We start from the raw sequence: 27,611 nt of genomic DNA, 5'->3' as shown, positions 1-27,611 counted from the left end.
GTCTTCACCGAGCCGGCTATCTTTGTTAGGGATTCTTGTGCTAAAGCCATTTTTGCAGCAAGTTAGCAAGAAAGGGGACTATCTATGCTCCATTCCCTTTCTTTGTGTAGGGCCCTTCAAGGCATCTTTCTACAACCACACCCATTCCCAATCGTGCGCCATTTATCACACAAGTTCCATCCCCTCCCCCACCACCACCTCTAGTGGTTCCCTCGTACCTCCCATCCCTTTCAAAGGGGGACGATATTGGTGACCCTTTGTGTTTCAAAGGGGGCTTCCCAAGATCGTGAGGAGTAGCTTCAAGGTTTCCAGTCTACTTTGGGTGTTTCTTTTATGAGGCTGCCCCTTTTCTTCATCATTGAGACACCACTTCTTGCTGCTTAACCCTTGGTCCTTGGTGTTTCTATGCAACTTATGGCACCTTCAATAGTTCCTCACTATCATCTCATAGTTGGATTAGAGTCATTGTTTCTACACATTTATCACATAGAGGAGCCTTCTTTGACTCTCTTCTTCTCAGCAACCTTGGATCTTTGATAGTGGTGCATCGAGTTCCATGACTCCACGAGGTGCTTCGTTCCAAGATCTCCATCTGTCAAAGGGTATCATCACTACTAGTGACATTTCTTCTCTGTCTATTACTAGTGTTGGCACCATGCCTCTATTGTTTGACAGTCCATGAAGCTCCATTTCTAAATTTTGAGACCCTATATGTTCGTGACTTGGACTTCCCTCTTTTCTCAATTCATGCCTTTCCTCGACTTGAAAGTCCTAAGCCAACCATCTTTGTTAAGGATTCTTCTACAAGAGCCACTTTTGTGACACATTGGCTAGAGAGGGGGCTATCTATACTCCATTCCCCTTCCATTGTGCAAGGCCCTCCGAGGTAGTTTTCTATCACCACACTCGTTCCAAATTATGCACCATCTATTCCACAAGTTTCATTCCACCGCCCCCGCCCCCAATCTCCTTTGGTGGTTCCCTCATACCTCCCATCCCTTTCAGAGGGGGATAATATTGGCGATGCGCATGTGGATTTCTTGGCTCTGTGTGTTTCAAAGGGGGCTTTCCAAGATTGTAAGGATCGAGGTTTTTAGTCTACTTTGGGTCTTTCTTTTATGTGGCTACCCCTTTTCGTCATCGTCAAGCCATCATTCCCTGCCGCTTAGCCCTTGGTCCCTACTGATTCTATGCAACTTTTGGCACCTTCCATAGTTCCTCACTATCATCTCATAGTTGGGTTAGAGACTTGGCTCACCCATCTCCAACTCAAGTTTTCTGGAGTGATCCATTTGAGAGCTCTCAACTTCCATTGCCCTTTGGTGGCCTTCCATTTGATCAGTTGTTTATATGAAGAGAGAGTCTTGCTACTTGATTGGCTTTCTTCATCAACAAACTACATTGGCATGGGCACTTTTCTTGTCACCCTTGGATTTGCATCTCTTTTGGCCTTCCACCACATCCACAATCTGAGAGGGGGCATTAGTAATCATGTGTGTCTTGTGTGGTTATCTCTTGTCTATGAGCCTTAATCTAAGCCAAACGAGAAAATAAGGAGCTCTAAACTTTAGCCTTCCACCACATCCACAATCTAAGAGGGGGTGTTAGCAATCATGTGTATCTTGTGTGGCCATCTCATGCTTGTGAGTCTCAATCCAAGTCACATGAGAAAATGAGGAGCTCAAGCAATGTCTTCGTCTTTCATTTTACGTGTTTTAGACACTTTAGATAGAGGGCACATTAGTGCATTTCTCTTTGTGTACTTTTGGCTATTTTTTAGGGGTTTGACTGCATTCAAGTTTTTCCCTCTTTTTGCCTATATATAAGTGGCCTACCCTCTCACTTTCATTATCCATTATCCATCATTGGTCCTTCGTGATCAGCCAGCTCTCCTCATTCTCTCGCAATCACATTGTTCCTTCTCTCTCCTACGTTCTCTTTGTCTCCTCTCCAAGTTTACTTTTCTCTTTCCGTTGTGCACTCCTCTACTCCGACTTATGATTACTATACTCAGGATCTATCTCCGCTAAATGTACACATCAATATCTCCCTCAGCCCAACCACCGGTTGTTGGACAGCTCTGCCCTTGACTCTCTTGTATATTCTTTCCTTCATTTACAACATTGATTCATTTACTCTAGAGTTGTCCTTCTTCTCTATTTGTGTTTGTGTTTTTGCGTTTTATCTTAAGGGTTTGAGTTTCGCACGTCACTGTCTGAGTTTTTGTGTTTCATTCATGGTTGTATATTTTGTGCTTCCTCAGTGCAAACCCTAGCATGTATTCACATGGTATTAGAGTTGGTGCTCTTGTAAAGAGCATCCCGTCGATATTGTGGAGGCCCGGTTTTGTGTGAGGTACACAAACGACACATAACTAATTCATAATGTCTCAAACTCCTCCTTTTCAAGGTCCCACGATGTCTTATCAAGCTTTTTCATCATTGGAGGCCCTGAGGAGGCATTATGGACTTGACCAAAAAGACAACATCCCATCTTCACCTTCACCTTCTTCTTCTTCTCCTATAACATATTTCAATCACTTGGCATAGGAGAAGTTTGAAGAGTACTTGCGCATCGTGGAAAGCTGAGTTTACAACCCTCCTACCAACTTTACTACTACTTGTGGACCGGTGGGTGAGATTGATCACCCCTCAAATCATGGTGGACATACGACATTTGGGACAACTAATGACCCATCTTCTTCATCTCAACCAAGCCCAATGCCACATTCCTACAACCCCTTTGAGTCATATGAATCAAAACCCTCTCCTGTTTCTCTTTTGGTGTGCAAGATCCAAATAATTTTCGGTATGTAAACTTCAATAGAGAGGGCTCTCGAAGCAAGCATCCCTCGTCAAGTATATCTACATGTTTTGTTTCATTTGAGCATGCAAACCACTCTTCTCAAATCCATTCCATCCCACCCTCTTTTGATCCACACCTTGATTTTCTCTCTTTATCATTCCACAACCTCGGATTGCACTCCACTTTCGCATCCAACACACTAGGAATTGGATCTTCCATCTCTACTCCTAGCACTTTCTCTTTCTCACCCTGAATTCTACCTACCCTCACCCATTATCCTCTTTGCATCCATTGCTAGGTCATCTTCTACACCTCCATCTAAAATCACTTCTCCACCTTATCAAGTGTTTCATTGGCAGCAACCTATTGACGGACGTTCGTGATGGTGGCCACATCCTTAGTTTTTGCTTCTTCAATTCTCCACTACATTCACTCATACACACACACACACACTCCCTGCATATGTTTCGTTTAACTTTACTTTTCTGTTTTGTTTAGCTTTGGAGGATCTCATTACTAACCTCCATTTCACAGGTTCTAATTTCTCTTGCAAAGTTTTTATATGTCACTGTAGGGCTAACATGCATGTTTGCACCGGTCCTTTCTAGGTTGAAGACATGGATTGCATCCTTTCTCTCATGGTTTCATCTTCCTAGGAGATTTGCTCTTCTACCAGCATGGAGGCTTCCCCTCTCGAGGTGGATCATGTAGTCTCTCTCTTGATGCTATCATGGCAGTGACTTCTACCTTGCTCTTTTAATCGAGGTGCTTCATCCTCATCTTCATCTCTCACAATGGTTCTCAACACCACAAAAGCACATCTATAAATAGATTCCACTAGCTATCCAACCTCCAACAAGTGCTCCTACATGGTCTACATTGTTGCCCAACCCCCCCATGTTGCCAGTAATCAACTGCCTTCATCTTCATCACATCCTTTTTGTGTTTTCAACGCTTTTCTTCATCAACCTCTGCTCCACTCTCCAACAGGTGGATAGCACTCAAGATCTGACTCCGCTAGAGGATACACATCAACACCTCCCTCAAGCCTCAATCTGCCCCCACAACAACCACCAACTAGTGGACAACTCTGCCCTTGAACATCTTGTACATTCTTCTCTTCATTTATAGCATTGATTCATTCACTTCCGAGTTGTCTTTCTTCCTTGTTTGTGTTTGTATTTTTCCATTTTGCATTTTGCTTTTAGGGTTTGAGTTTTGTACATAATTGTCTCAATCTTTGTGTTTCAATCATGATCGTACATTCTATATTTCCTAATGCAAACCCTAGCATATCTTCACAACTATAAGTCACCTAGGAGACCCAATCCGATATCAATATGGATTAGAAAACAACCCTGTCTTCAAAGATCTTCCACAAGGTAATCCTTCATCCTCTATTTCATTTGAGCAAGAGCTTGGTACTTGTCATTCACCTTCACATTTCTCACCCTTCCCTCCCAAATAGCTTCACGCTTAGTTTATCTACATTTAATTTCGACCCTTACTTTGAACCTACAATAGGTTATCTAGTATTAGCTCATGTTGTCTTTGATGCATATTTAGGTTTTAAGCACATGATACTTAAGAGGTGGTGTACCACTTTGCATCCTAATGCTTTGTTGCCGTGAATGCCAACCTTGCACTATACACCTTCTCCAAGTCCACAAGTGTGTCCTTTTTACTCACAAGGGACACTATCCAAGTGGTAACTATTGCATGTGCATTCTCATCATGTAGCATTAATCTACACATCTCATTGTGCAGACCACCCTTGAGCAAATCCTGAGGTATTTCCACCAATAGTTCTTTCATCAACTTATCACCACACCTCCATACTTCTTCACCCTTTTCCTTCATCACTAACATCCGCAAGTGGTCAAGATAGCTTGTCTATTTTATGATGTGATTGAATCTAACCATCCCTTTTCATTCTCCTCCTAGAGCACAATACTTTATAAGCAACAAACCATATATTCAAAGTGGTTCCATCCGCCTTTCCTGGTCCTGGTGGACCATTGGGCAGCCAACAAGTACCCTTTATCCAATGCTTTGGCCTCTTATCTTCTAATAGATTATGCACTCTCAAACAAAAGTTTTAGTATCCACTTCAAAGTAAGCCAATAAAAGAAAGCCTCCAAAGCCTTTATTGTTGCTTCAATCTCCCTTTGCCCTACACACGGTGGAGAGTGACTTTCTATATTGATTTTTTCTCTTGATGGCCTAATGACAAAGAGTTTTCCATTAATCAAACCCATCTTTGAATATTTAGTCTGATCAAAGATTCCTCCAAAATCCTCATCCTTGACATATTGATATTTCACCTTATCTAGCTCACAATGAAAGATAATAATAGATAATTGCAACTAGGTATGGCTGCCAAAAGTGAGCTACGCAGGTTGTTAATGTGCATAGGCTACAGCTACAGTAGATTTAATGCTAGAGGAGGCCAGAGTTAGAATGGGTATTGTTGACTTGTATACCACGTTGAGAGCTATCCAAAATGAATGGACAAGAGAGCCAACTACAGTAGATTTAATGCTAGAGGAGGCTAGAGTTAGAATGGGCATTGTTGACTTGTGTACCACCTTGAGACCTATCCAAAATGAATGAACAAGAGAGCCAAGAGAGAACTGATGATAGGCACACGGAAAATTTCATTAATAAAGGACTCATTAAATAGGTGTTGGTTATAGCTATCCACCCTTTGAAGGGCCACCCCACAATCAACTCCACCTCTCCTATGACTAGGGATGCAATCCATATTTTACCCATGTCCATGACACTTCTTGATAGTTAACAACTATCCTCGTCATTCAACACTAAAGATATCATCCATTGTGAGCTTTACAAATCACTTGGGGCTTGGACACATTGTACAACCATTTAAGTCTTAAGAGCTAAGTCAATTTATGACATATGTGCTACCTTCCCTACTGAATGGGTTAAAACATTGCTAGGGCCTTCCACTGCCCACTGTACACGCCCAGACAATTACTCTCCACCACACAAGGTTAGAAATTACACACAAAATAATGTGGATTAATATACCCAAAAGCCTTGTAAATCACAATCGCATGCCTTGGCTATGGTTAGGGTTTCCAAGTGATTCTATGACAAAATCTATCACTGCAACATAGTTTGACTGCTAAAACCTAGGCATTCCCATGTAGATAACGAACTCAGGGCTTTAGATGGACAAGAATAGCTACATTTTGACTCACCTAACTAAGTGGTGATTTGAGTGATTCATAGTCCCACTATCTCACATCCGTATAGTATATACTATAATTGGCAACATGTTCGTGCTATCTATGTTGGTATGTTCTTGCAAACACATCATGTGTGGTGTCAGCTTATAGAGAGAGTAATGGACTGACTTCTTAACTCCTGTACATATCAATGTCTATAACCCTGCTGTCATTAAGTACATTAACTACAAACAATCTGATTCTGTAAGTGCATTGTTAGAAGTTCCAGACACAGACCCATGAAAAAGAAAAGTCAGGACACAAATACAAGTCAAGATGTGTACAACACCCCCCCTTCCCAGCAGCTCACAAATTCCCTCAGTTTTTTATTCCTAAAGGTAGGTTGGGGGCCCAGTGCTTACCCACTCTTCCAGGGATCCTCCTTAGAGAAAAAACACTCTTGATATGTGCAAGACACACTGAGCTTACAAGCCTTGATTCTCACACATGAAACAAGAAAAACAAGCTTATGGCATTTTCTTTGCAAGGTGTTGGCAGCTAATTTATTTTTTCTATGGCAAGTCTCTTCAAAATATGAAGTTGGACCCATCTGCTCATGCAGAAACAAAGTTTCCTCTAGTAGCTCTATGGGAAACAATCCTTATGTCATGCAGAAACAGCTGATTGTTGAATTCTCCTGACGGAAGAAGCTAACTCTGGAATCACCAGAGGCAGCAGAGAAATATTGTGATAGAGATTAGAGAGATTGGCAACATGATGAGCAGCAGCAACATAGTGGAGTTGATCCGGAGAGGCTGAGGATTCAAGGGCAAGAATCTCCACCTTGGGTGAGCAAAGACCATGGTGCTGTCTGTGTAGGCTCTTGCAAAGCCATAGGAGGTCTAAAGAGATGTTCAAAAAACTGTTATAGTTTTTCGAATAAAATTGAAATAAAGAATGCTCTCATACACCGTAATTTCCATATCATTTTGTTGAACAACAAACAAATCACTGCTTTGTTCAACCGAGAAACATAATACTTTTTTTTTTTGGCAAGTAAAATGTAGCTGATTATGTTACTCAAAAAACTGATAACAACAGAGTGCTCATGCTCCACAGAATAAACTGGAGCTGATGCAAAGTCACCACTACATCATGTATACAAGCCTCTCAAGGCGGTTTAGGGGGGATGGGGGCAAGGAGCCATGGGGAAGGGGTATATCGCCAGACGGGACTGCCTGCCTGCATCACAAAGAACAGGCCCTGGCCGCCCCAGGTACGCATGAAGTGACCACGGAGCTCCTGACGAGCCCTGGACTCGCCCTGCACCTGCTCCCATCAGCCGCGGAGGGAGTGAATGATGGAGGTCCATAGCTCTGCTAAGGTCGCAAGTGCTGAAAGTCTCTCTCCGCCGAAAGCCACTTGGCATCGCGCCTTCCAGATATGCCATCCAGTAAGACTGCCTATGATCTCCCATATCTCTGAGCGGTCTGTTGTGGGCTCCAATACCTGGCGGATGGGTAAACCCTCCAAACCAACCACTGCGCATGACCTTGCCTCGATCATGAAAATCGTGTCCTGCATCCCGGTCTCATACAGAAGGTCACGGCCCTGGCTGACAGCCTGCCAACAAAAAGCTCCCCATGAAATACACCCGAGGCTGGGGGCTATACGTCGAAGGATACGGCATGCTCCTCTCCACACAAGTTGCGCCTCCTCACAAGACCAAAGGCATTGCTTTGGGGTTTCTAGAGGCTGCTATGTGCAGCGCTTACAACCTCCCTCCTGCATCTGGGCAAGCCAGCTTCCCACCGCCAAACCTCCATGTGCCACCAGCCTTAAAAAATACGACACCCTCATCGGCCTCCAGCTATCCCATAGGCGGCGCCAGAAGGTCCGACGGAAGGGCTCCGTGATGCTGTGCTCTGCCCAGTGCCTGCTACGTGACGGCGCCCAGTCCAAATCCTCCTGCATTAGTACATGTCTGCCAATCCCGGTAGTGTATTCTAGGAACCTGGGTGGCTTTTTGGCAACTGCAGAGGCCGGCCATAGCCACTCTCTTGGATCCCACTCCAACTCATCAACCCTCCCTAATCCAAAGGCGCGCCACTCCTTGAGCTCCATCCAAAAAACATAGGGGTCCTCCAGAGGTATTGCCGCGTCTATCTCTCTTCTCCTCAACTCCACTCCTCTCATGCATCCTGATACTCGCTGTAGCACCTCCTTGTCTGCCATCCTGTACACCTCCCGCCATGTCCTGATGGAACGAGCCAGGCCAGCCTCCCACCCAACCCATTGGATGTGGGGGCGCTCGCCAATCTGTGTCCCTTCTCTATCTTTGACCTGGAGGTTCCAGATCACCGACTAACGGTCTATTTGCTCCTGGCAGCCCGGGGGGCTCTGGATTAGGGCCTTACGGAGCCCGGCCACACGTCGAGTAGGCTCCACAGGAAAGGTGATCTAGGTGGGGTAATCTAGGCTCAAGTGAAGATCCATCTCAAGGACGGCCTCCACTCCCCGCCAAGCCTCGGTTTACAATCCTCAAGACCCTCCTGCAGTAAGACCTTCCAAGTCTGCCCACCTGGTGTGAGGCTGCGGACAACTAACTTGCCCAAGAGGGCCCTACTCTGATATTCTGGGTCTATGATCCCAAGCCCTCCCTCTGAACGATGTCGCATGATGGTCGCCCACACCACCTTGGCCTTGGAGTCTCTGGAGCCATCAGACCCCGACCAAAGGAAATTCCGTACCAACCGACAAAGCTGCCCTACGCACGATGAGGAGAAACACCAACACGAGGCAATGTACCAGGCTGTCGCTAGTAGGACTTGGTCAACCACCAGTGCTCGAACGGCTAGTGAGAGGCGAGCCGTGCTCCAATAGGACAGTTTCCTCTTAATAGACTCTAGAACAGGAAGAAACTACTGGGCAGGAGTGATATCACGTCCCACCTGGAACCCTAGATATCGGACGGTCTACCCTCTGCTCACCCATCTAAATCCCAAGTGGACTCCCCACTCCGTGCTGGAGTCCAGGTCTGTACAGGCCGGAGACCCCGCGAATCCAAGCATAGGGAAATCCTAACTTCACCATGGTACCTCTAGGAAATCCCAATCCACCCTGTTGTAGGCTTTCTCAAAGTCCAATAGTAGTACTGTCAGTCTTTGCCCACAGTGCTGAGCCCACTCTCTCACCTCAAAGAATGTAAATACATTGTCTAGGATGCTCCTATCCTGGACAAAGCCTGTCTGTGTGTCATGAATGATGTTTGGAAGCACATGGCGTAATCGTCTACCAATCATCTTTGCCAGAGCCCTATAGGCCACTGACAATAAGGTGATCGGTCTCCACTGGGATAGCTCCAACCGGTCTCCCCCTTTGGGGAGAAGGCTGATAAGGCCTGCCGAGAGCCTCCCTGGCATCTGTCCTGAGGTGAATATCTCCTAGAAATCCCTCAGTAGGGGATCCTTCCCCACCTCCCAGTAGGTCGTGAAGAAGGCCTTAGAGAGGCCATCCTCCCCCGAGCATTTTTGCCCATCCTGTGTATGGAAAGCCTCCTCTAGTTCCTTCTCTGTGAAGGGGACTAGGAGGGCGTGTCCTATCTCCTCTGTGACGAGGGACGGGATGTGATCCCATACCTGTTGTCTGCATCTCTGTCCTCTAATTGAAGCTGTCTCCTACTGGAAGAGGCGTGTGTAATAGTCGGTGGCAATCTCCATCACCTCATCAGGGCTAGAACGGGTCCTTCCATACTGGTCCCTAAGGTTGCGTATCTGCTCTCCCGTGGTGCGGGGCTTGTGCACCTGGAAGAACTCCTTGCACATCATGTCTCCCTTCTGCGCCCAGAAGGCTGTTGAATTACGAAAAGAGAACTCCGAGCCCCTGTCCTCTAGGCCAGTAATGGCTGCACGCGCACGCACCTCCTATGCGTGGAGGATGGGGTCCCCTAGTGCCTCCTACAACAATCTCTCTCGGCTAGGACCTCTGCAACCTCCTCTGCTATCCTATCCCTCCTCACCCACTCTGTGGTCCAAATCTACTCTATCTGTCTCGACACCTCCTCCCTCCTATAGATTGAATCAGGGATCCAACAAGGCCGTGTATCTAGGGCGGATGCTGGGGGATCAAGTGCCAGGAGAACCGGGTAGTGATCGGATAGTGTGGTGCCTGCCAACTGCTCAATCTGGCCTCCGCGAGAACCTCCCCACTCTCCCACAGAAAACCTGTCCAACCGCTCCAGCAAGGCTCCGCCTAGCTGCCTATAACCCCAAGAAAAGTCCCACAACCTCTCCCTCCTGTGGAAGGCAGGGTCTTTCCAGGCATCCCGTGCTCCGACTGCAAGCAAAAAGACCGCCCATGCCTCCTGCTTCTCCCCAGCCATGCCCTGGTAGTTTCTTCCCTTGCTCTGTTGGTCCTCCAAAGCCTCCAGATTGTTGAAATCTCCTCCAACAATCCAAGAGTCCACCTCTGGGAGTCCATCTACAATTTCCACCTAGAACCTGCTGCGTGCCCTAACCTCCGTAGGGGCATAGACATTGAGGACTCCAATACACGAGTCCCCAATATCCAGTCTGATCCATAGAGCCCTTCTTGCCACTATCGTCCCGTGGTCTCGTACACAGGTGGTGAGACTCGGACCAATAGATGTGCATACTCCTCCGCTTCTGCCGTGGGCACCTATGGCTTGCTCCCAATAAGTATGCGAGCTGCCCAGCAATACCTTCCAACCCGCTGAGCTTCGGCGAGGGTGAGTCTGTGCTCCTGCAATAGCAAAATGTCTATCCGTCCGGCAAGGGCAAACTGCAACTCCTGCCGGACAATCAACTTCCTCAACCCACGCACCCCACTGTAGTGGAGACTGTTCACATTCCAGGATGCAAGGTGTAAGCTCATGGGGAAACTTGTGACTGACCGAACACGCATCTATTCGGCGTGGAAGCTGCAGATGAGGAAGAGAGACTGCGAAGCATGCAGGTACGTTTTGCCGCCGGTCTAGATAGTAAACTCCAGTCCCCCATGGTGGCCCTCGGCCGGACCATAGGGGTAATAGATGCTCCACGTGTTACTATCAATGCATCTATTGGCCATGCTGAAAACCGCGACTCTATACACTGGTAGAAACGGGCCGCCTGTGTCACGGGCCACTCAATCACATCCCTCGGTGCTCCCCATTGTGGGGGGGCTCGAAACATAATGCTCAAATGCGGAATGTCAGCGCCAGCCCACCAGTTAATGTCCATCATGCAACCTAGCCACTGTTGTGCGAACAGTGCTAGTCCATCTCCCATCCACTGTGAGATGTGATTTGCCACCTGACTCTTCAATTTCTCCTCAATCTGTGTAGTCGTCCACTCCTCTGAGAAGAAAGACTGAAAAAAGAAAGTGTAGTTTGGTCCATCTAGTGGTGCTAGTAGGTGGACCTTGCCCCTCCTTGACTTACGAACCACGAAGATCCCCACCTCTAGAGGTAGTGGAAACTCTCCGTGCCCCGCAACTCATAGGTAAGACCACAGGCCACTGCGAAAAAACTCTTGTGGCAACAGCTGTGCCTGTCTCGGGAAAGTATGGCGGATGGCAGGGGCAGATGAGCTGGTAGCTGTGTGGACCGGGGGGGGGGGGGGGAGGGGGGGACTGCTGGTGTGCAGAGGAGGTAGGTGTGTGTGGCTCATCACCTCCTATGGGAGGAGGGGGATTGGGTCTGGGGGGGCTTACCTGACCTAGGTGCGGGTCAGGGGGAGCGTTCAGTAGAAGGGGTGATGGGGGTGGAGTGGATCGCGCTATGGTGGGATAGCTAGAGATGCATGGTGGGTGTGGGAAGGAGGTGGCAACCCTGGCAAGGGGGGGCTGTGGGCCGTTGTCAGTGGAGGGAGGGGAGGGATGGGATGTGTGTGTGTGTGTGGGGGGGGGGGGGGGGGGGGGGGGGGGGGGGGGTTGGTGTGCGGGCATGGGGGGTGTGGGGCCTGTGGGTCTCCGACAAGGTAGTCTGTGGCTCATGTGGAGAAAATGGGGGGATCCGTCCTGCCAGGTGGGGCGTGCAAGGGGGGGGCTGTGGGGTGCTCTGCCGAAAGGGGAAGGCTTGTCCGCCATCACCCTGCTGACGAGGCTGGGCTTGAGGGGCTGGTTGCGCCCCCCCTTGCCGTCTCCCTCTCTGTTGCCTCTGGACCCTTGTGAAACCGTCAGCGTCCACCTGCGGACCTGTGGGCGGAGCTGCCTTGGCTCCAAACCATGTGCAAACTGCTGCCTGATGCCCAAAGTCGTGGCAGCGCAAGCCTTGCCCTGGTTGCCCAGTCACAATCACCTGCTGCCTAAAGGAGTGCCCGCCTGCCTCAATCTCTAGGAACAGTGGGATATCCTTGACCTCCTTCACTGCCACACGTACCTTTGGGACCCCTGCCGTTGTCACTGCATCCGCAAAGGACGCGGAAAGGACAGTGCCGAAGAGCCTCCCAAAGTCTTCCACTAACTGGCGGTACTCAATCACCAGGCCGGGAAAGAGGAGGGTGACCGGGTGCCGAAGAAACCTGTTGTGGAGTGCAAACGCTTCCACCGTGAAGCCACTGTACCAAGGGACCATGTATATGACCCCCTTCGTGGATGCATAAGGTGAACTGGCAAGTAGCTCGTGAGCTGCGTTTGCCGAACTGAGACGGACCATGAAGATCCGTTGGCCCAACAAGACCGCCTCCATGATCTATGCCGAGCCGATGCTCAGCGTGGAGTGGAGCCAGTCTCGAAGCTGGGCCCTAGCTGGGGAGTGTCCTACTACCTGACCATAGATTGCTGTTTCCATTAACTCTAGCTCCTTAGCTCGGACAACTAAGAGCTGCTCCTCAGAGAGGACTACGCGCAAGGTGTTCAACTGGGGGGCACTCAGTGAGTACGCCGGCATCTGACCAAAGGTTTCCATTGCCCGTCCCCTCTGGGAGAACCTACCTATCGCGCTGCTATGCTGCCGAATGGGGAGTTGCTATAGGGGGAGGGAGCAACTGGAGGAGCAGTGGTGTTGCAGACTCATCGCGGGCCAGGCCTCCCGTCAAGGCAGCACTCGGGGGTGGGGGGAAACGGCCGACAAGCGGCCGTTGCACAACTTGGCGAGGGCGCGTGAACAGGACAGGGAGGCGTGAGCAGTGCTGGGACGGCCCCGATCAGTCGGATGTGCAAGACAGTTGGACAGCGGCTGCGACCAGTCGGATGGCGCGACCGTCGGATAGTGGGTGAGACAAACGGCTGGCACGACAGTCGGACAGCGGGCGAAACAAACGGACGGATGGCGCGATCGGACAGGCAACCAATCGGATGGCACGTAGTCGGGCCGGGGGGCAAGTAGCGCAACGTGCCGGTTGAGTTTTTAGGTTGAAGACTGAGAAACATAATGCTACCCACTTTAAGTGACAAATCATCCAAAAAAAAGCAGGAAAGTTCTAAATGGTCCAAATCCATCTGTCACACAACAACCAGAGCTTTAAGATGTAAAAAGCCAAACATCAATAACAATCAGCTTAGAGAGTCTAAGACTAAGGTGTGCCTTTTTCATAAACTGGAAAATTTTTGAGCTCCGCAGTGCACAATTTTTGTCAGTAAGCACCTGGTCTTCAAGGACTCAATACAATAATTACACCTCACCTGATATCTTAGCATTTTTTACTTTAGCAGAAAGGCTCATCATATCACCACCTGCTCTCTCTGCACGATCCTCTTGGCTACCTGCAAACCTGCTTCTGTATTCTTCAACTTCTTCATCTTTCTGTGCCACCAACATCGCAAAACACAGGACTTACTTTACAACAAAGCTAGCAATCACCAAAAAAAGATCTATATGTATTTAACTTCTTAAAAGTCAATCCCACCAGCTCAAAGAATAAAGGTTCTGGCTTTCCAATCTTGTGACCAGCAGGAATCAAATCCCATAATTTGAATATTTTTGCAAAATTCCCAGAGTCTTCGGACAATGAAATGACTGATAGTGGCAGATTCAGCTGTCCAAGCACCTGGGAATTGCAGAAAGGAAACGCGTGTTATCTGCAGGAGCATCCAAAATCAAGTCTAGCATTTCCTTTCCACATGGTGAAATGTGCAGCAAGCTGCAGCTCGCCTACTTGCAGCTTCAATGTCAAGGCTACAACTATCATAATCTTTCTGAAGGTGATTTAGGTTTTCCTGTCCTCAGCTCTCACAATTGGTTGGAGTGGTTGAAAGTTACAATGAAACAAACACAAGTGCAAGTCATAGGTAATAGTTTCTCAAATCATGTCTAAAAAGCCCACCGCTTCTGCAGGGAAGCAGGTCCTTCAAGAGATTTATACATTAATCCTTGTGCATCTGTGTAGAAGTCTTACCTTTTTAGAGAAAGAAGGCATGAATGGCTCCAAAAGAATAGCCAGCAGTAGAACAAGGCCCGTTGCAGTTTTTATTACTATAGAGCAACTGGTCATATCCTCCTTATAGAGCTTCCAGAATTGGCTATCCTGTCACAAGGGATGTTTGCAAGTTACTTCCCTTCCTTTTAAAGAACATGATTCATAACGACAACAAAGAATACCTGCAAGTACAAGTTTCCAAGGCCAGATATATTCATGGGGATCTTGACTCCTTTCTTCAAAGAAACCTGCCAGAAAAAAAAGTGCCATAAACAATCAACCATGAACAGCACATATACGCACTACTAAGAAACTCTCACTGAGATCTTGAAAGGCATTTATACAGACAAGAAGGGAATAAAAACACCTTTTCCATAGCTTCAATATACTGGCCCACATTTTCTTCAACTTTTGATACTAAGTCCATCGTTAACTGATGTGCTTCTACACCAGAGACCTCGGGAATCACTCCCGCATAACCCTCACCTGATAAGCCCCAATCAGATTTTCAGATCTATTTGAGATTCTCTCTTGAAACTATCCTGAAATGACCAATACTTGCCTGATGGTTTTGCAACGAATGATAATGTCCTATGCACAAAATTTCCAAGATTTTTGAGCAGCTCATTATTCTGTTTGGCTTGAAAATCAGACCATGTGAACAAAGTATCAGAGACCTGCAACAGATTCAACATGGTGCTCAATTCTCCCAGTATACCTGTCAATGCATTATGCCCAAGAAACTAACTGGCCTTGCATACAAGATAAAGAGTGAAAGAATAGAACCCATAACACACTAACCATTTCTGCATAACAGTACAACACCGTTATTAAATCCACTTTCAAAAATCTACACATCTCAACATGTACACGGTTACATGTGCTGAATTATCTCAAATGAAGCCTCAAATCCAGCCCATAGCCCTTCAGTGAGTCCAAGGGGGCACTCAATATCATCAAAGGCTCGATTGCTCTGATCCAGATCCGCACTCTTGATGAATTTATCCTCACACCCCATCAGCATAATTTCATTACCCCTTCTCCCTCCATCTACAGCTCCCTTCTCTTCTCCCCTTCCTCACTTACCACTGCCTCTAGTTCCATCTGTAGCAGGTCCTAGTAAACTGCCCAATTGTCTTATTTACTATCACTGCCTTGTTCTTCTCCTTCAAAATGTCACCCCCTGTACCTGCTGATGGATATAAAGCAGACTTAAAATCCTGAGTCCACCTCCAGCTTTTACGTGATGTATTTCTACAGTTTCTCCCCACCTGTCCCTCCTTTTCAAAAGTCCATTTCTCATCCACCTCTTGTTTGTCTGACAGTTTATAACTCTAACCCCAAGTCTAGAGGCTTGGTGAAGAGCTCAAGTAACAGCAAAAATCCTAGGTCACAGACTATTCAGAAACAACACCAAAGAGTTAAAGCCAACTCTCAAAACCTATATCAACCTTTTTTGCAAGACACCTCCCACCCAAACAATCCATTAAAAGGCAGGCCATTAAAGTGTGAGTCCTAGGGAGTAGAAAGCTAAGTTTTATGAGTTGATCAAGTGATTGCATTGATTGAGCAACTACCCTTCCAGAGGTATGACGATTCTGTTCCTCGCACATGGTGGTAGCACAAAGCTCCTCTAAGATTCCTTCCTCACAAGTCACCCGTTGTGATGGCTTACAAGCAAGGCTTACAATAGATCTGGAGGCCACAGACTACTCACAAATATCACCAAGTAGCTGAAAGCCAACTCTCAAAGCATCCATCAACCATATTGCAGTGCACACCCCCACAACCAAGTCCATTGTAAATGCTTACTAGCAACACTCACAGTGGAGGATTTAAAATGGCACCTAGAACATGAAAAAGTATGTTTTTCAGATTGAACACCCCTAATCCAGATCAAGAATAATAACCCAACCAAATGTAGGACAACACCACGGGAGCACAAACCCTGCATCACATTTCGAGACAGCTCCTTCACAAGTAATCCATCCTGCACTTTCACACAAGGCTAAGAGGGGAAGCAGTTAAAGTAGATCCTGGGGTGTGGCACTTTGTGGAATTTTTTTCCACTTGAACGAGCATTATATTGGTTGAACAATAAGCCATCCAGATTTACAACAAATCCATTACTAGAACAGTTTTCCAAGGTCTCAAAGTTCGTGCTAGATTAGACAAAGTAGAGGAAAAACTGCACTTGGGGTGTCATGATGCATGGCATGTTTGTACACTGTTATAGGCAAATTGAATAGGTAAACCACTTGGAGGACACAAATTTAGGCATTGTTGCACCCCAGTTCGAGTGAGGCTCTAAAACCTTGCAACCGCTCAAGTAAATGTATGCAATAAGCAGTAGCAGTCAGCTCTAGAGTCAAGGAGAAGAACATCTGCAAATAGACATTCCCCTACCCAGAAAGAATGAGAGCTAACTGTGGATGCATGTGTGTGACTGCTGCACAAGTGTTGTCATCAGTTTTGCCCAATTGTGAGTTCCTAAATGCATTAATATGCACATGGAAAGTGATTGTCCAGTCCAGGTTTGTCAGGTACAAAAGGTACGGTACGGTACGGTACAATAAAATACTGTACTAATGGGTACCTTATGATTTTATAAGGTACGGTACAATATTAGTACGCACGTTTAGAGCTAAAATAGCAATGTCACTTGAGTTAATAGGATGAATACATGAGGATAACAAGGAAAAACCTCATGCACAACATGCACAAAGCGCTACTAAAAGACAAAGGGGAGTGTATATGTAATACATCAAAGAACAAAGTAAAGTTTAGGGTGGATGGACAAACAAGCTCTTCATTCTTTTTTGTGTGTGAGAGACGAGAGAGAGAGAGAGAGAGAGGCTTGGCAGTTTGGAGAGAGAGAGAGAGAGAGAGAGAAGGGGGGAGGAATGCTCTTGGAATTGCATACTCATCTTGAAAGTTGGGAGAGAGAGAGAGAGTGTGTGTGTGAGAGAGAGAGACTTGGAATTATGATAATAAACATAAGGCTTAGGAGTTGGAAGATATTGTATGGTCTAGTCTTCAAAGGCCAAAAATAGCCTGTTTTTAGGTACGAAATGGTACGGATACGTACCATACAGTACCATATGAATTGTACAGTATGAACTAGTCTATACGTAGTACGAATGCAACTATGGTCCAATCCTAGGCTTGTAAAACTGGTGCAGTCATAAGAGCCTTTTTCAAAGCTTCGTATGAAAATTGACATTCCTCCATCCAATCCAAAATAGCTAGCAACTTCTAAAGAGGCTGTGCTATGGAAGCATAGTTCAATACAAAGAGGTGGTAGTAGTTAGTGTGTTCGAAGAAACATTGGATGTCTTACTGGCTAATGGGTGGTGGAAGGTCCATTATCATCTTAATCTTGGTTGTATCAAGTGCAATATCATTTTGAGATACTACATGGCCCAAAATGATGTCATGTTTAACCCTGAACTGGCACTTCAAAGGATTCAAAGATGGATGGTGTTGCCAACATCGCTTAAAGACCAGTTGAAGCTTTTTGAGGTATTTCTCCCGTTTGCGATAAACATAGAGGTTGTCCATGAATACTTCATGCCAATGTCTTAGTGCGCCTTTGAAAATAGTATATGTAAGTCTTTATTGGCCAATCATCCAGGTGCACTTGCACACCTAGTTAAAACCCAAAAAGTCCCCTTAAGAAGTTGTAAGCTTCCTTTCTCGCCATTCTTCTTAAGTACCACAATGATGGGTGATACCCGATTTGTATGTTCAATACCATAAATGAATCCTATTTTTTGTAGTTTCTCCAACTTTTCTTGTCGGTTTGCCCTTCCCTCATTGTACTAACTAACATAATGACTTGATCCTCCTTTTTGTATTGCATGAATTGTTTTGGGAGATCTTATGGCTGCTTTTGGGTCTTTGTTTCCGACTCATTTGCAAGTGTGACATTTTTAAGGTGTTTGCACCTAAGATGAATCAAAAGTTTTGTTCTACCTTTGCAAGACATGTACTGCTTGCAGTATTTCAAGGTCTAAATCGTCACTCCCATCTATTTCTAAGTCAATATTCTCTATTGGTGAAGCATCACAAGTTGTGTCTTTTTCCTTAACGACCAAGAGTATTTCAAGAGTGGAAACTAGTTTTGGAGGTTGCTATCCCATTCACTTGTAGTCAAATATCTCTAGTTAATGGTGCAAGCCTGTGACATCCATACAACTTTTGCACGCTGCCATATAGCAAGGCTTCCTTTCATCAAGAGTTTGAGTTGGATTGAGATGTTAGTGGATGCAAGGATTGAGATGATGCTAGGCTCTATTTTCTGATTAAAAATATGCATTGTCCTGTATCATTGGGCATTGTTCCTTAATCCTAAATTTGTTGGCCGAAATAGAGCAAACCAATGGTAGAGTCACCAAGGTTTGGGTAGTTTTTTCTACATTGTTTCCACGCATTCCTTGACCATATCAATTGTAGCCAACTAGTGCTTAGGATACGGATATTTTTCCACCATTGTTAAAGTAGCCTTCTTTGTTTGGGGTGGTTGCTACACTCTCTACACTTCATACAAGAGATGTAGCCTATTGGGGAGTCAAGCCTTCGCTTTTCAATTTGAGTTCACTATATTTTCACCTTTTCTTAGTGTTCTTATTACCTATTGTTGGCCAATTTACTATGGTCAGTCCCTCAATGGTTATTCCAGCCTTTTTGCTTTGTGCTCTAGTGATAGCATTGATTGGAATGGAAAGAACATCTTCATCCTTGATTATTACAACAACACAGAGACTCAAGCAAACTGAGGATATGATTGCCTTGCTACTGCTGGCTTCTCGTCTCAATAAATTTTAATATATACACGTGATTCGACATTCGAAGCACCTTTGGTCTGCTTTGTTTTATTTAGGCTGCTCCTGCCTCTGCGGACAGTGTGACGACATGTGCCCTAGTTATTCGGAGTTCCAGCAAGCTATTGTCTCTCTAAGCTAGTTCATTGCTTATTCTCTTCCTCGTCCTACCATCATGATAGGCACAAGTCTATAATCCATCAAGATAGGGAGATCCTCTTCGTCGTAACAAACAAAGGGATTAGTGTACTCATCCTCTACCATTAGCTTGACATAATGTACAGCCATATCACTTCGGGGAACGAGCATTCATCAAGGGCTGTCTCAAGATTTCTTCGGCCTTCCAAAAACTATTTCACATCTGTCTATATGCCTAGAACGAGACAAACCTAATCCATTGCAGCAACAGATCGTACATCATCAAAATGGATGCTTTTTTAAAATGGCAACAAGATTTTGTTTGTGCACAACAAGATAAGGCCCACAACTCACACACAATAACATTGATTCAAACACAAAACCATCAATCCTCAAGGAAAAGATAGGACCTAAGCTCCTAAACATTGTTCGCAATAAACACAATGTAACCAAGAAAAACACCGAGGGCCCCCTCTAAATACAAAACATCATTATTTGCTGTAAAAAGCACATAATGAAACATAGATGATACTATCCATGGCACATCAAGACAAAGCTTTTTGCAATAAGGATGCCATACCATAGGTTCCTTGTTACACATTAATCATGAAGGCTCATCATTACACATGCAAACATCAGTACACACATCAATTCTCCAGATGAAAGAGAGATATAAAGCTTGCACCTTTCATATTAGCTTTTCTCATTCATGGCCAATTGTGTTGCTGCACAAATTACCACTAGTTTCTGTGATAAACTACTTATTACTAGATAATGCAATAAACTACTTGTATTTATAGTCACCACTGACAAAGACTTTAAGGTCAGATAGGCAATCATGTTACATCTCCTGATTACAAGCACAAACATTATGCATTTTTCCATGATGAAAAAAGCAAGAAACAACACACAAATGTCAGTGGTAACACAAGACATGCAAGTCAAAAAAAATTCTTCCATTTAAATTCTTCAGTCCAAATTCTTTGATGTTGATTGCAGCAAACGCATTACTGTTTTCCCCACTTTCCCGTGTTATAATCAAGATGACGATTCCATGAAGAGACTAGTATGATGAGGAGAACAGAAGAGTACTCAGTCCGATTCTCAATAGGGGCACGAGATTCGTTTTTCCTCCCAGCCTTGCCTAGTTAATTGCTAGCAACTCCCATCGTGATCCGATTGCCAGCCGTCACTTCTTGGTGAGTCCTACTATTCCTAGACTCTCTTTAATTCTAGGCTCCCCTAAACCCCGTTCGGGCGCCCAAGGCCCCCGGACGGTCATCCCTCGTGCCTGTTTCCCATAATTTACCTTATTAATATAAGGTTTCCTTCCCCTTAAAAATCGGTTTCGTCCTCGAAAAAGATACTTGGAAGGTCTAATTGTAAATTGGGAAACCTTTTTCTTAGGGTACTTACTCGCTCCCATGTTGAGCTTTCTTCTGAACAATCTTTCCACTTGACCAAACATTCTTGATAAATAGTATTCCTTGTTCATCTGTTTCGAACATTTAATATTCTTTCTAGTTCATGTGGATTAGATTGGTCATCTAATAGCTCCTCAATGTTATCATTTAAGATTAAATTATCCAAATCACCCAACTTCTTCCTTAACTTACTCACATGAAAAACTGGATGTATTTTACTACCAGTAGGCAGTTGGAGCTTGTAAGCCTGTTCTCCCACCTTTTTAAGTATTGTGAAAGGACCACAATACTTGGGTGAAAGCTTTGGACATTGTCCCGTTTTCATGGTTTTAGTTTGTTCAGGCACTTTAAGATAGACCAATTCTCCTTCTTCAAAGGAGACGTCTCTTCGTTGAGGATCTACATAAGCTCTAGCTCGATTTTGAGCTTCTTAATATTTTCTTGAGTAAATTTTAACATACTATTCATATCCTCCAAAAAGTCCTTGGCTGCCTGAACCTTTTCCTTATGCAGTCCTACTGCATGAGGAGCTCTGGGCTGAAACCCATACATTAACATAAATGGACTATACCCAGTGGAAGAGTGCTTGGCACTATTATATGCAAACTCTGCTATCAGTAGATACTCTTCCCAATTAGTTTGCCTTTTACTTACATATGCCCTGAGCATATCTTCAAGGATTTGGTTTTCCAATTGGAAGCTTTATTTTCTTAGTGCTGATTTTGTAGTGCAAACGGATCATCAAACTCTTAGATACTTTCTCACACGGGCTAAATTATCAGAGAAACACATGCGTTGGGTAAATTTCCTATCTATGTTTCATTTTTCGATAGTGCATGATGAAGGCGAGAAGAATGCAATTGCAAATGCTTTATCTCGCAAACCACAGGTCTCAGTTGTTTCAATTTCTTATCACCATGAATTGGATGATATGAAAGAGCAGTATCCAGATGACGAAGATTTCTCTGAAATCTATGAACAGTTGATCAATGGCAAACATCATGATCATTATGTGTTCAAAGAAGGCTTTATCGTGATACATGGAAGACTATGTGTTACAAAATAGCTAAGGCCAAAAGTTTTATTAGAAAGCCATACTCCATCGTATACAGGACATCGTGGTATTGATGCTACAGTCAAAGCAGTAGAGACTTTCTTCTATTGGCCAGCCTTGAGATCTAATGTTGATGCATATGTCAAATCTTGCCTCGTATGCCAAAAGGTCAAATTTGATAGATAGAAGAAACCACGGTTATTGCAACCACTGTCTATTCCAGAAAGGCCATGGGAAAGTATTGCCGTGGATTTCAATTTTTATCTTCCAAGAACTTCTTCAAGGAATGATGGAATCTAGACTATCATTTGCAGATTCACAAACAGACACATTTCATTCCTGTAAGGAAAAGGATTAAGTCAAAACACATGGTAAAGATATTTATGTATAATATCTTCAAGTACCATGGAATGCCACGGTCAATTCTCAATGATAGAGACCCAAGAATGACTAGCTTGTTTTGGAAGGCGTTGTTTGAAAACATAGGCACTACACTGAAATTTTCATCTTCTTTCAATCCACAAACTGATGGAGAGTCTAAAGAAGCAAATTCAATTGTTTTAGATCTACTGAAGTATTATGTTTCAAGTCATAAGACTTCATGGAAATACTACTTGCCATTGATTCAGTATGCATATAATAATACAGTGCACTCATCTACTAGCAAAGCACCTTTTGAGATTGTGGACAATGGAAAGAAATTGCCTCCCATTTTGCAAAGAAAAGATAACATTTTTGAAGTAGATCGTTATGTAAAAGATTGGAAAGAAGCATATAAAAAGGTCAAGTATGCCTTAGAAAAGTCACAAGCTAAACAGAAAAGAGTTGCTGATAGTCATTGTCAGGAACTCTTGTTCAAAAAGGATGATTGGGTCTTATTGCATTTTGAAAAGGCACATTTGAGAAAACAGAAGGGCAAGGAACATTTGTTTCCAAAGCTGAGTATGCGTTACTATGGCCCTTTTCAAGTCTCAAAGAAGATCAATGACGTGGCATATAGGCTGAAATTGCCAGAGAAATGGAAAATTCATAATGCATTCCATGTGAGTCTATTGAGGCCTTTTATTGGTGAAGTGCCAAAAGATATGGTTCAAAAGAAACAGCTGAAGTAGAGGAATTAGATGAGATTCTAGTTCCTGAGCAGATCTTGACACATAAGGATAGAAAAGTGAAAGGTAGAGTTATAAAAAGATTTTTGGTGAAATTCAAGAACTATTCACCAATGGATGCCAAATGGATAGAAGAGGCTGAATTGGCAAATTCGCCTCAGTTATTGCAACTTTACCGAGAAGCTTTCTTACTAGAATCCACAGTGATTGCTTTTTGAAGCAATGTACATTCTCTATTGTACAGTTGAATATTGTATCTCATTGAATAATGCATAAAGTATGACTTACATTTAGCATTAACATGTGTATCATTGAATGAAATCTTAGTACTTTGAAGTTGTATTTGTTACACTTCAATTGAATGAATATGCATGTTGTGACACTACCCGAGGGGTTCACCATAGATGTTGTATGGTATCACGTGAGTGTAAGGGAGGGGGGATTTGGGAAGGGGACACTTAAGCGTATACATTAGAAGTAGACCCCTCTTAATTTCCTATATTGAACTTAAATTTAAGGAGGGGATAGAGGGAAAAAAGAAGGGGGGGTAGGGGGGGGGATGCATTTGATCACCTCTCTCCATAGATTGGTTTCTCCATGGCATACAAGAGACCTTGACAAGTAAGGTTAAAACCCTAAATCCTCATATAGTAGGGTTACTGAATTAATCATAGTGTGGGAAAAGGGGAGTTAGCACTCTCCCATGGTTTTGGTAGAGAGATTCAACTTCCCTTCTTCCAAAGAGAGCTTGATGTCCGCTTGGTGTAGTCACTTTAAGTATAAAGGGGTTCGATTCCCCTACTTTCTCTCCTCAGGTGGTAAGGGGGCATAAGCACTCAAACATTGCAACACATACATCAATGGTATCCAAGTGCCACTACATAAATCACTTTGTGATATGACCATTTTGATACTTTTAATTGCTTAGGATAATTCCAACTTTTAAAAAGAAACTTAGTATATGTTCTATGAAGACTTACATTTAAGAAAGGGGATACAAAAAAAGTCATACATGTATATATCTTATAAGCTTAAATAGGGGGATATATTAGTCTTACAAGCTTCATAAATAGGGGTTTTTTTAAAAGTCATTGCACGCAGGTGACATGTCTTCTTTACTCTGAGTGAACTCCCCGTGTGACACTAATACTTCCGGGATACGTGCTATCGCCTTGTGTTGCATCTGGAAACATGTATATTAGAAAGGCTCCTAGTAATCATAGTTGGATACAGAATCTGATCCTCCACCTATGTGAGACTTGAGCTTGCAATGGCACAAATGGTAGTGGGATAACTCCTACCATCGCCCCGTGTCATTTGTTAGCAAGTGATACATGCAATAGCACTAATAACATGGAGAATCTTGTTGTTGTCAGAGTGCAGCAATACAAAAGCGTAGGACAAAGACTGAGAGAGAGTGAGAACACAAAGAGAAGAGAGAGAGAGAAAAGGAGACAGTGTAGACGCAGAAAATCTGCGATATAGTATGCTATATAAGAGTGCAAAAATACACAAGAGGGTAGAGGAAATATCTGCGTATGTCTCCAACTTAATGACCTCGATCTCTGTCAGCCTGAGCACAGTTTGTCTCAACCAACAGATCTCAAGATCAGAATCTGATATAATGAATGTTGGAGTGTGCCATGAACTAGCTATAAATAGCCAATAAATAAGAAATTCCGAGCACCAAGTCGGCTGCATTTAATGCAGCCGACTGCAGCAAACTGTGCCACGTAGCTGCTGACTTGGCATCCTCTACGACTGCACTCTGGTCATAATGCTCTGCCCACGGCTGTACAAGGAATAACTCTCTAACACCCCCTCTCAGATCCTGGACATGGAAGAAAACTGAGAGATCTGGAATGTTGCCGAAGAAGAGCCTAGGAAAGCGCCTTCATGAACAAATCTACAAGATTATCCTCCATCTTGCAGTACTCCACATCAATGGTCCCATCCAGAAGCTTCTCCAGAATGAAGTGATACAAGATCTCAATGTGCTTCGTCCGGGCACGGAATACAAGATTCCGCACCAAGGCAATGCAACTCTCGTTGCCACATCGCAAAAGAGTAAGACGAGTCTAGGGGCAACCAAGCTCCTCCAACAATCTCCAAAGCCACACAACCTCACATGTGGTGGAAGATGCAGCCCAATACTCCGCCTCAATAGAAGAAAAAGCTACTGTGGGTTGCTTCTTGCTACTTTTTTACCCCCAGAGTTCTCTTGGATTAAGCCGAGGTCTTATCATAGCCAAAAGAGGCAGCCATTGGGACAAATTGGACTAATGGTTTGTTTGAGCCTTAGGACTGGTTCCATGTTGAATGGGCACTGAAGAATAGAATGCCAGTGGTTTGGGATTGTATGCTTAGCCACTGGAGATAGTGCAAGACAATGAGTCTGGCCAAGACAGAAGATACACATGTGAGAATGCTCATGGAATAAAAGTCATTGTAACTGAGTCACGCTAAACTTTTTGATCTGGTTGCAATGATAAAAATTGCTCATAACAACTTAAGGAATGCAGGGGTCACCATCTCTAAAATTTAGGGAGTTATTATTTTTTAACCCTAAAATCTGTTCACGTCATTATGTTCGTTTTTGCACAAGGATTAATTCTCTTGTCTGCCGAGGTCAAATTTGATCATGGAGAATTTTAGACCAAAAGCTTTAAACGGGAAATTTGTTACACGTATGCCATGTGGCACAAATTTCCAAAAGAGAGAGAGAGAGAGAGAGAGCATTAAAAGAAAACGTAATAGGCATGAGGGGTAGATCTAAGAATGAAGTTTTGAGGAGCTGAGGGCATATAGTTGCAAGTACATCAACTATGGAGAGTAGTTCTTCTTGACTCATGTACGGAGATAGAGCTTGCTCCCTTTGGTCAACTCTCTCTCTATTCTTAAAGCAAATGATCTGCATGATGGGTTGATTCCATCGAAGGTACAGTTCTATGTTTTCTTTGCACTTCTGCTAAGGCAAAAGCCTCATTGTCCAAGTTCAAGAGCAGTTGTTGGCTTCTCCAATACAAGAACTAAAGAAAGTGATGACCATGCCACACAAGAACAAGGCTTTTCAGCTCTGATTTAGTGTTGTTTGTGGGACTGTTTTACTGTTGAAATGATGCCAAGGTAAAAGGAATGTTCTGGATATGCTGGACAGTAAGAACAGTAAATACAGAGTTCTGCAGACTGCAATTCTGCACATGAATCACTGAGTTATAGTCACAGAAAATGCTTTCCTAAAAGGGATGTTGTTCTGGATATGCTGGATTGTAAGAACAATAAATACAAAGTTCTGCAGACTGCAATTTTGCACTTATTGAGTTATGGTCACAAAAAATGATTTCCTAAAAGGGATGTTGTTCTAGTCATGTTGTACTGTCCTTATGCAACCGGTCTATGATGCACATTAAGCGGTAGTTCCTTTAATTAACACCTGGACTTTACATACACACACATAAACATAGACCTCTCTCCCTCGCTCAACACCAGATTGGCCCCGAAGACCGGCGCCTCTCTCGATATTTCTTTATCAATTAAAAGATAGAAAATTACAAAAATAGTGATGTTCCAAAATACATAACATGTGAACAATTGGTTTTCATCTCTTCTAAGTAAATCCCAGCTGCATAGGAACAGTACAACATGCCCAAATCAACATCCCTTACTGTCCAGCATGTGCAGAATTCACTGTTCTTACTGTCCAACACACTGTTCTTACTATTCAGCATGTGCAGAGTTGACGGTTCTTACTCAACATGAGTAGAGTTCACTGTTCTTACAATTCAGCATGTGCAGAGTTCATTGTTCTTATTCAGCATGAGCAGAGTTCACTGTTCTTACAATTCAGCATTTGCAGAGTTCACTGTTCTTATTCAGCATGTGCAGAGTTCATTGTTCAGATTCAGCATGAACAGAGTTCACTCTTCTTATTCAACATGTGCAGAGTTCACTTCAATGGAATCAATCCATCACACAAAGTGTTTCTTCTGAGAATAGAGAGAGAGATGATCAGAGGGAGCAAGCTCTATCTCCGTGCTTGAGTCAGAGACGTAGAAGTACTCTCCATGGCTGGTTTTCTTGCAGCAATCTGCCCTCAGCTCCTCCAAACTTCATTCTCCCATCTGCCCCTTATGCCTATTACGTTTTTTTTAATGCTCTCTTTCTCTCTCTTTTGGGAATTTGTGCCACATGGCATACATGTAACAATTTTTCCCGTTTAAACCTTCCCGTCTAAAATTCTCCATGATCGGTGCAAAATTTGACTCAGCACAGACCACAAAATTAATCCTCGTGTAAAAACGAAGACAATGATATGAACAAATTCTGGGGTCCAAAAATAGTAACTCCCTAAATTTTAGAGATGGTGACCCCTGCATTCCTCAAGTTGTTTTGTGCAACTTTTATCATTGCGACCACATCAAAAGTGTAATGTGGCTCAATTACAGTGACTTTTATTCCGTGAGCATTCTCACATGTGCATCTTCTATCTTGGCCAAGCTCATTGTCCTGCACCATCTCCAGTGGCTAAGCACACAGTCCCAAACCACTCGCATTCTATTCTTCAGTGCCCATTCAATATGAAACTGATCCTAAGGCTCGAACAACCCATTAGTCCAATTTGTCCCAATGGCTACCTCTTCTGGCCATGCAAAGATCCCGCTTTTTCAAGAGAACTCTGGGGGTAAAAAGCAACAACAACAAAAGAAAAGA

The 27,611-nt window shown here is 44.1% G+C and overlaps 1 protein-coding gene across 2 annotated transcripts in view; it reads right to left on the bottom strand.

The window, feature by feature from the left end:
* LOC148023467 (methionine-tRNA ligase, putative / methionyl-tRNA synthetase, putative / MetRS) overlaps window positions 1-27,611 on the bottom strand; it is a 73,479-nt gene that overhangs the window by 9,214 nt on the left and 36,654 nt on the right. For both annotated transcript variants that reach the window (XM_087696440.1, XM_087696441.1), the window contains exons 9-14: window positions 14,916-15,030; window positions 14,721-14,839; window positions 14,536-14,601; window positions 14,333-14,461; window positions 13,844-13,984; window positions 13,620-13,740 (exon numbers count right to left, since the gene is read on the bottom strand). In XM_087696440.1, coding sequence (XP_087552566.1) covers window positions 13,620-13,740; window positions 13,844-13,984; window positions 14,333-14,461; window positions 14,536-14,601; window positions 14,721-14,839; window positions 14,916-15,030 — 691 coding nt within the window. The remainder of the gene's footprint in view (window positions 1-13,619; window positions 13,741-13,843; window positions 13,985-14,332; window positions 14,462-14,535; window positions 14,602-14,720; window positions 14,840-14,915; window positions 15,031-27,611) is intronic.

This window comes from Lygodium microphyllum, chromosome 16, assembly GCF_053477565.2.
Source record: "Lygodium microphyllum isolate KBCC chromosome 16, Lygodium_microphyllum_v1.1.10, whole genome shotgun sequence".
Lineage (NCBI taxonomy): Eukaryota > Viridiplantae > Streptophyta > Polypodiopsida > Schizaeales > Lygodiaceae > Lygodium > Lygodium microphyllum.
Note: the sequence above shows the minus strand (reverse complement) of the source record. Positions and strands in the feature narration are given on the sequence as shown.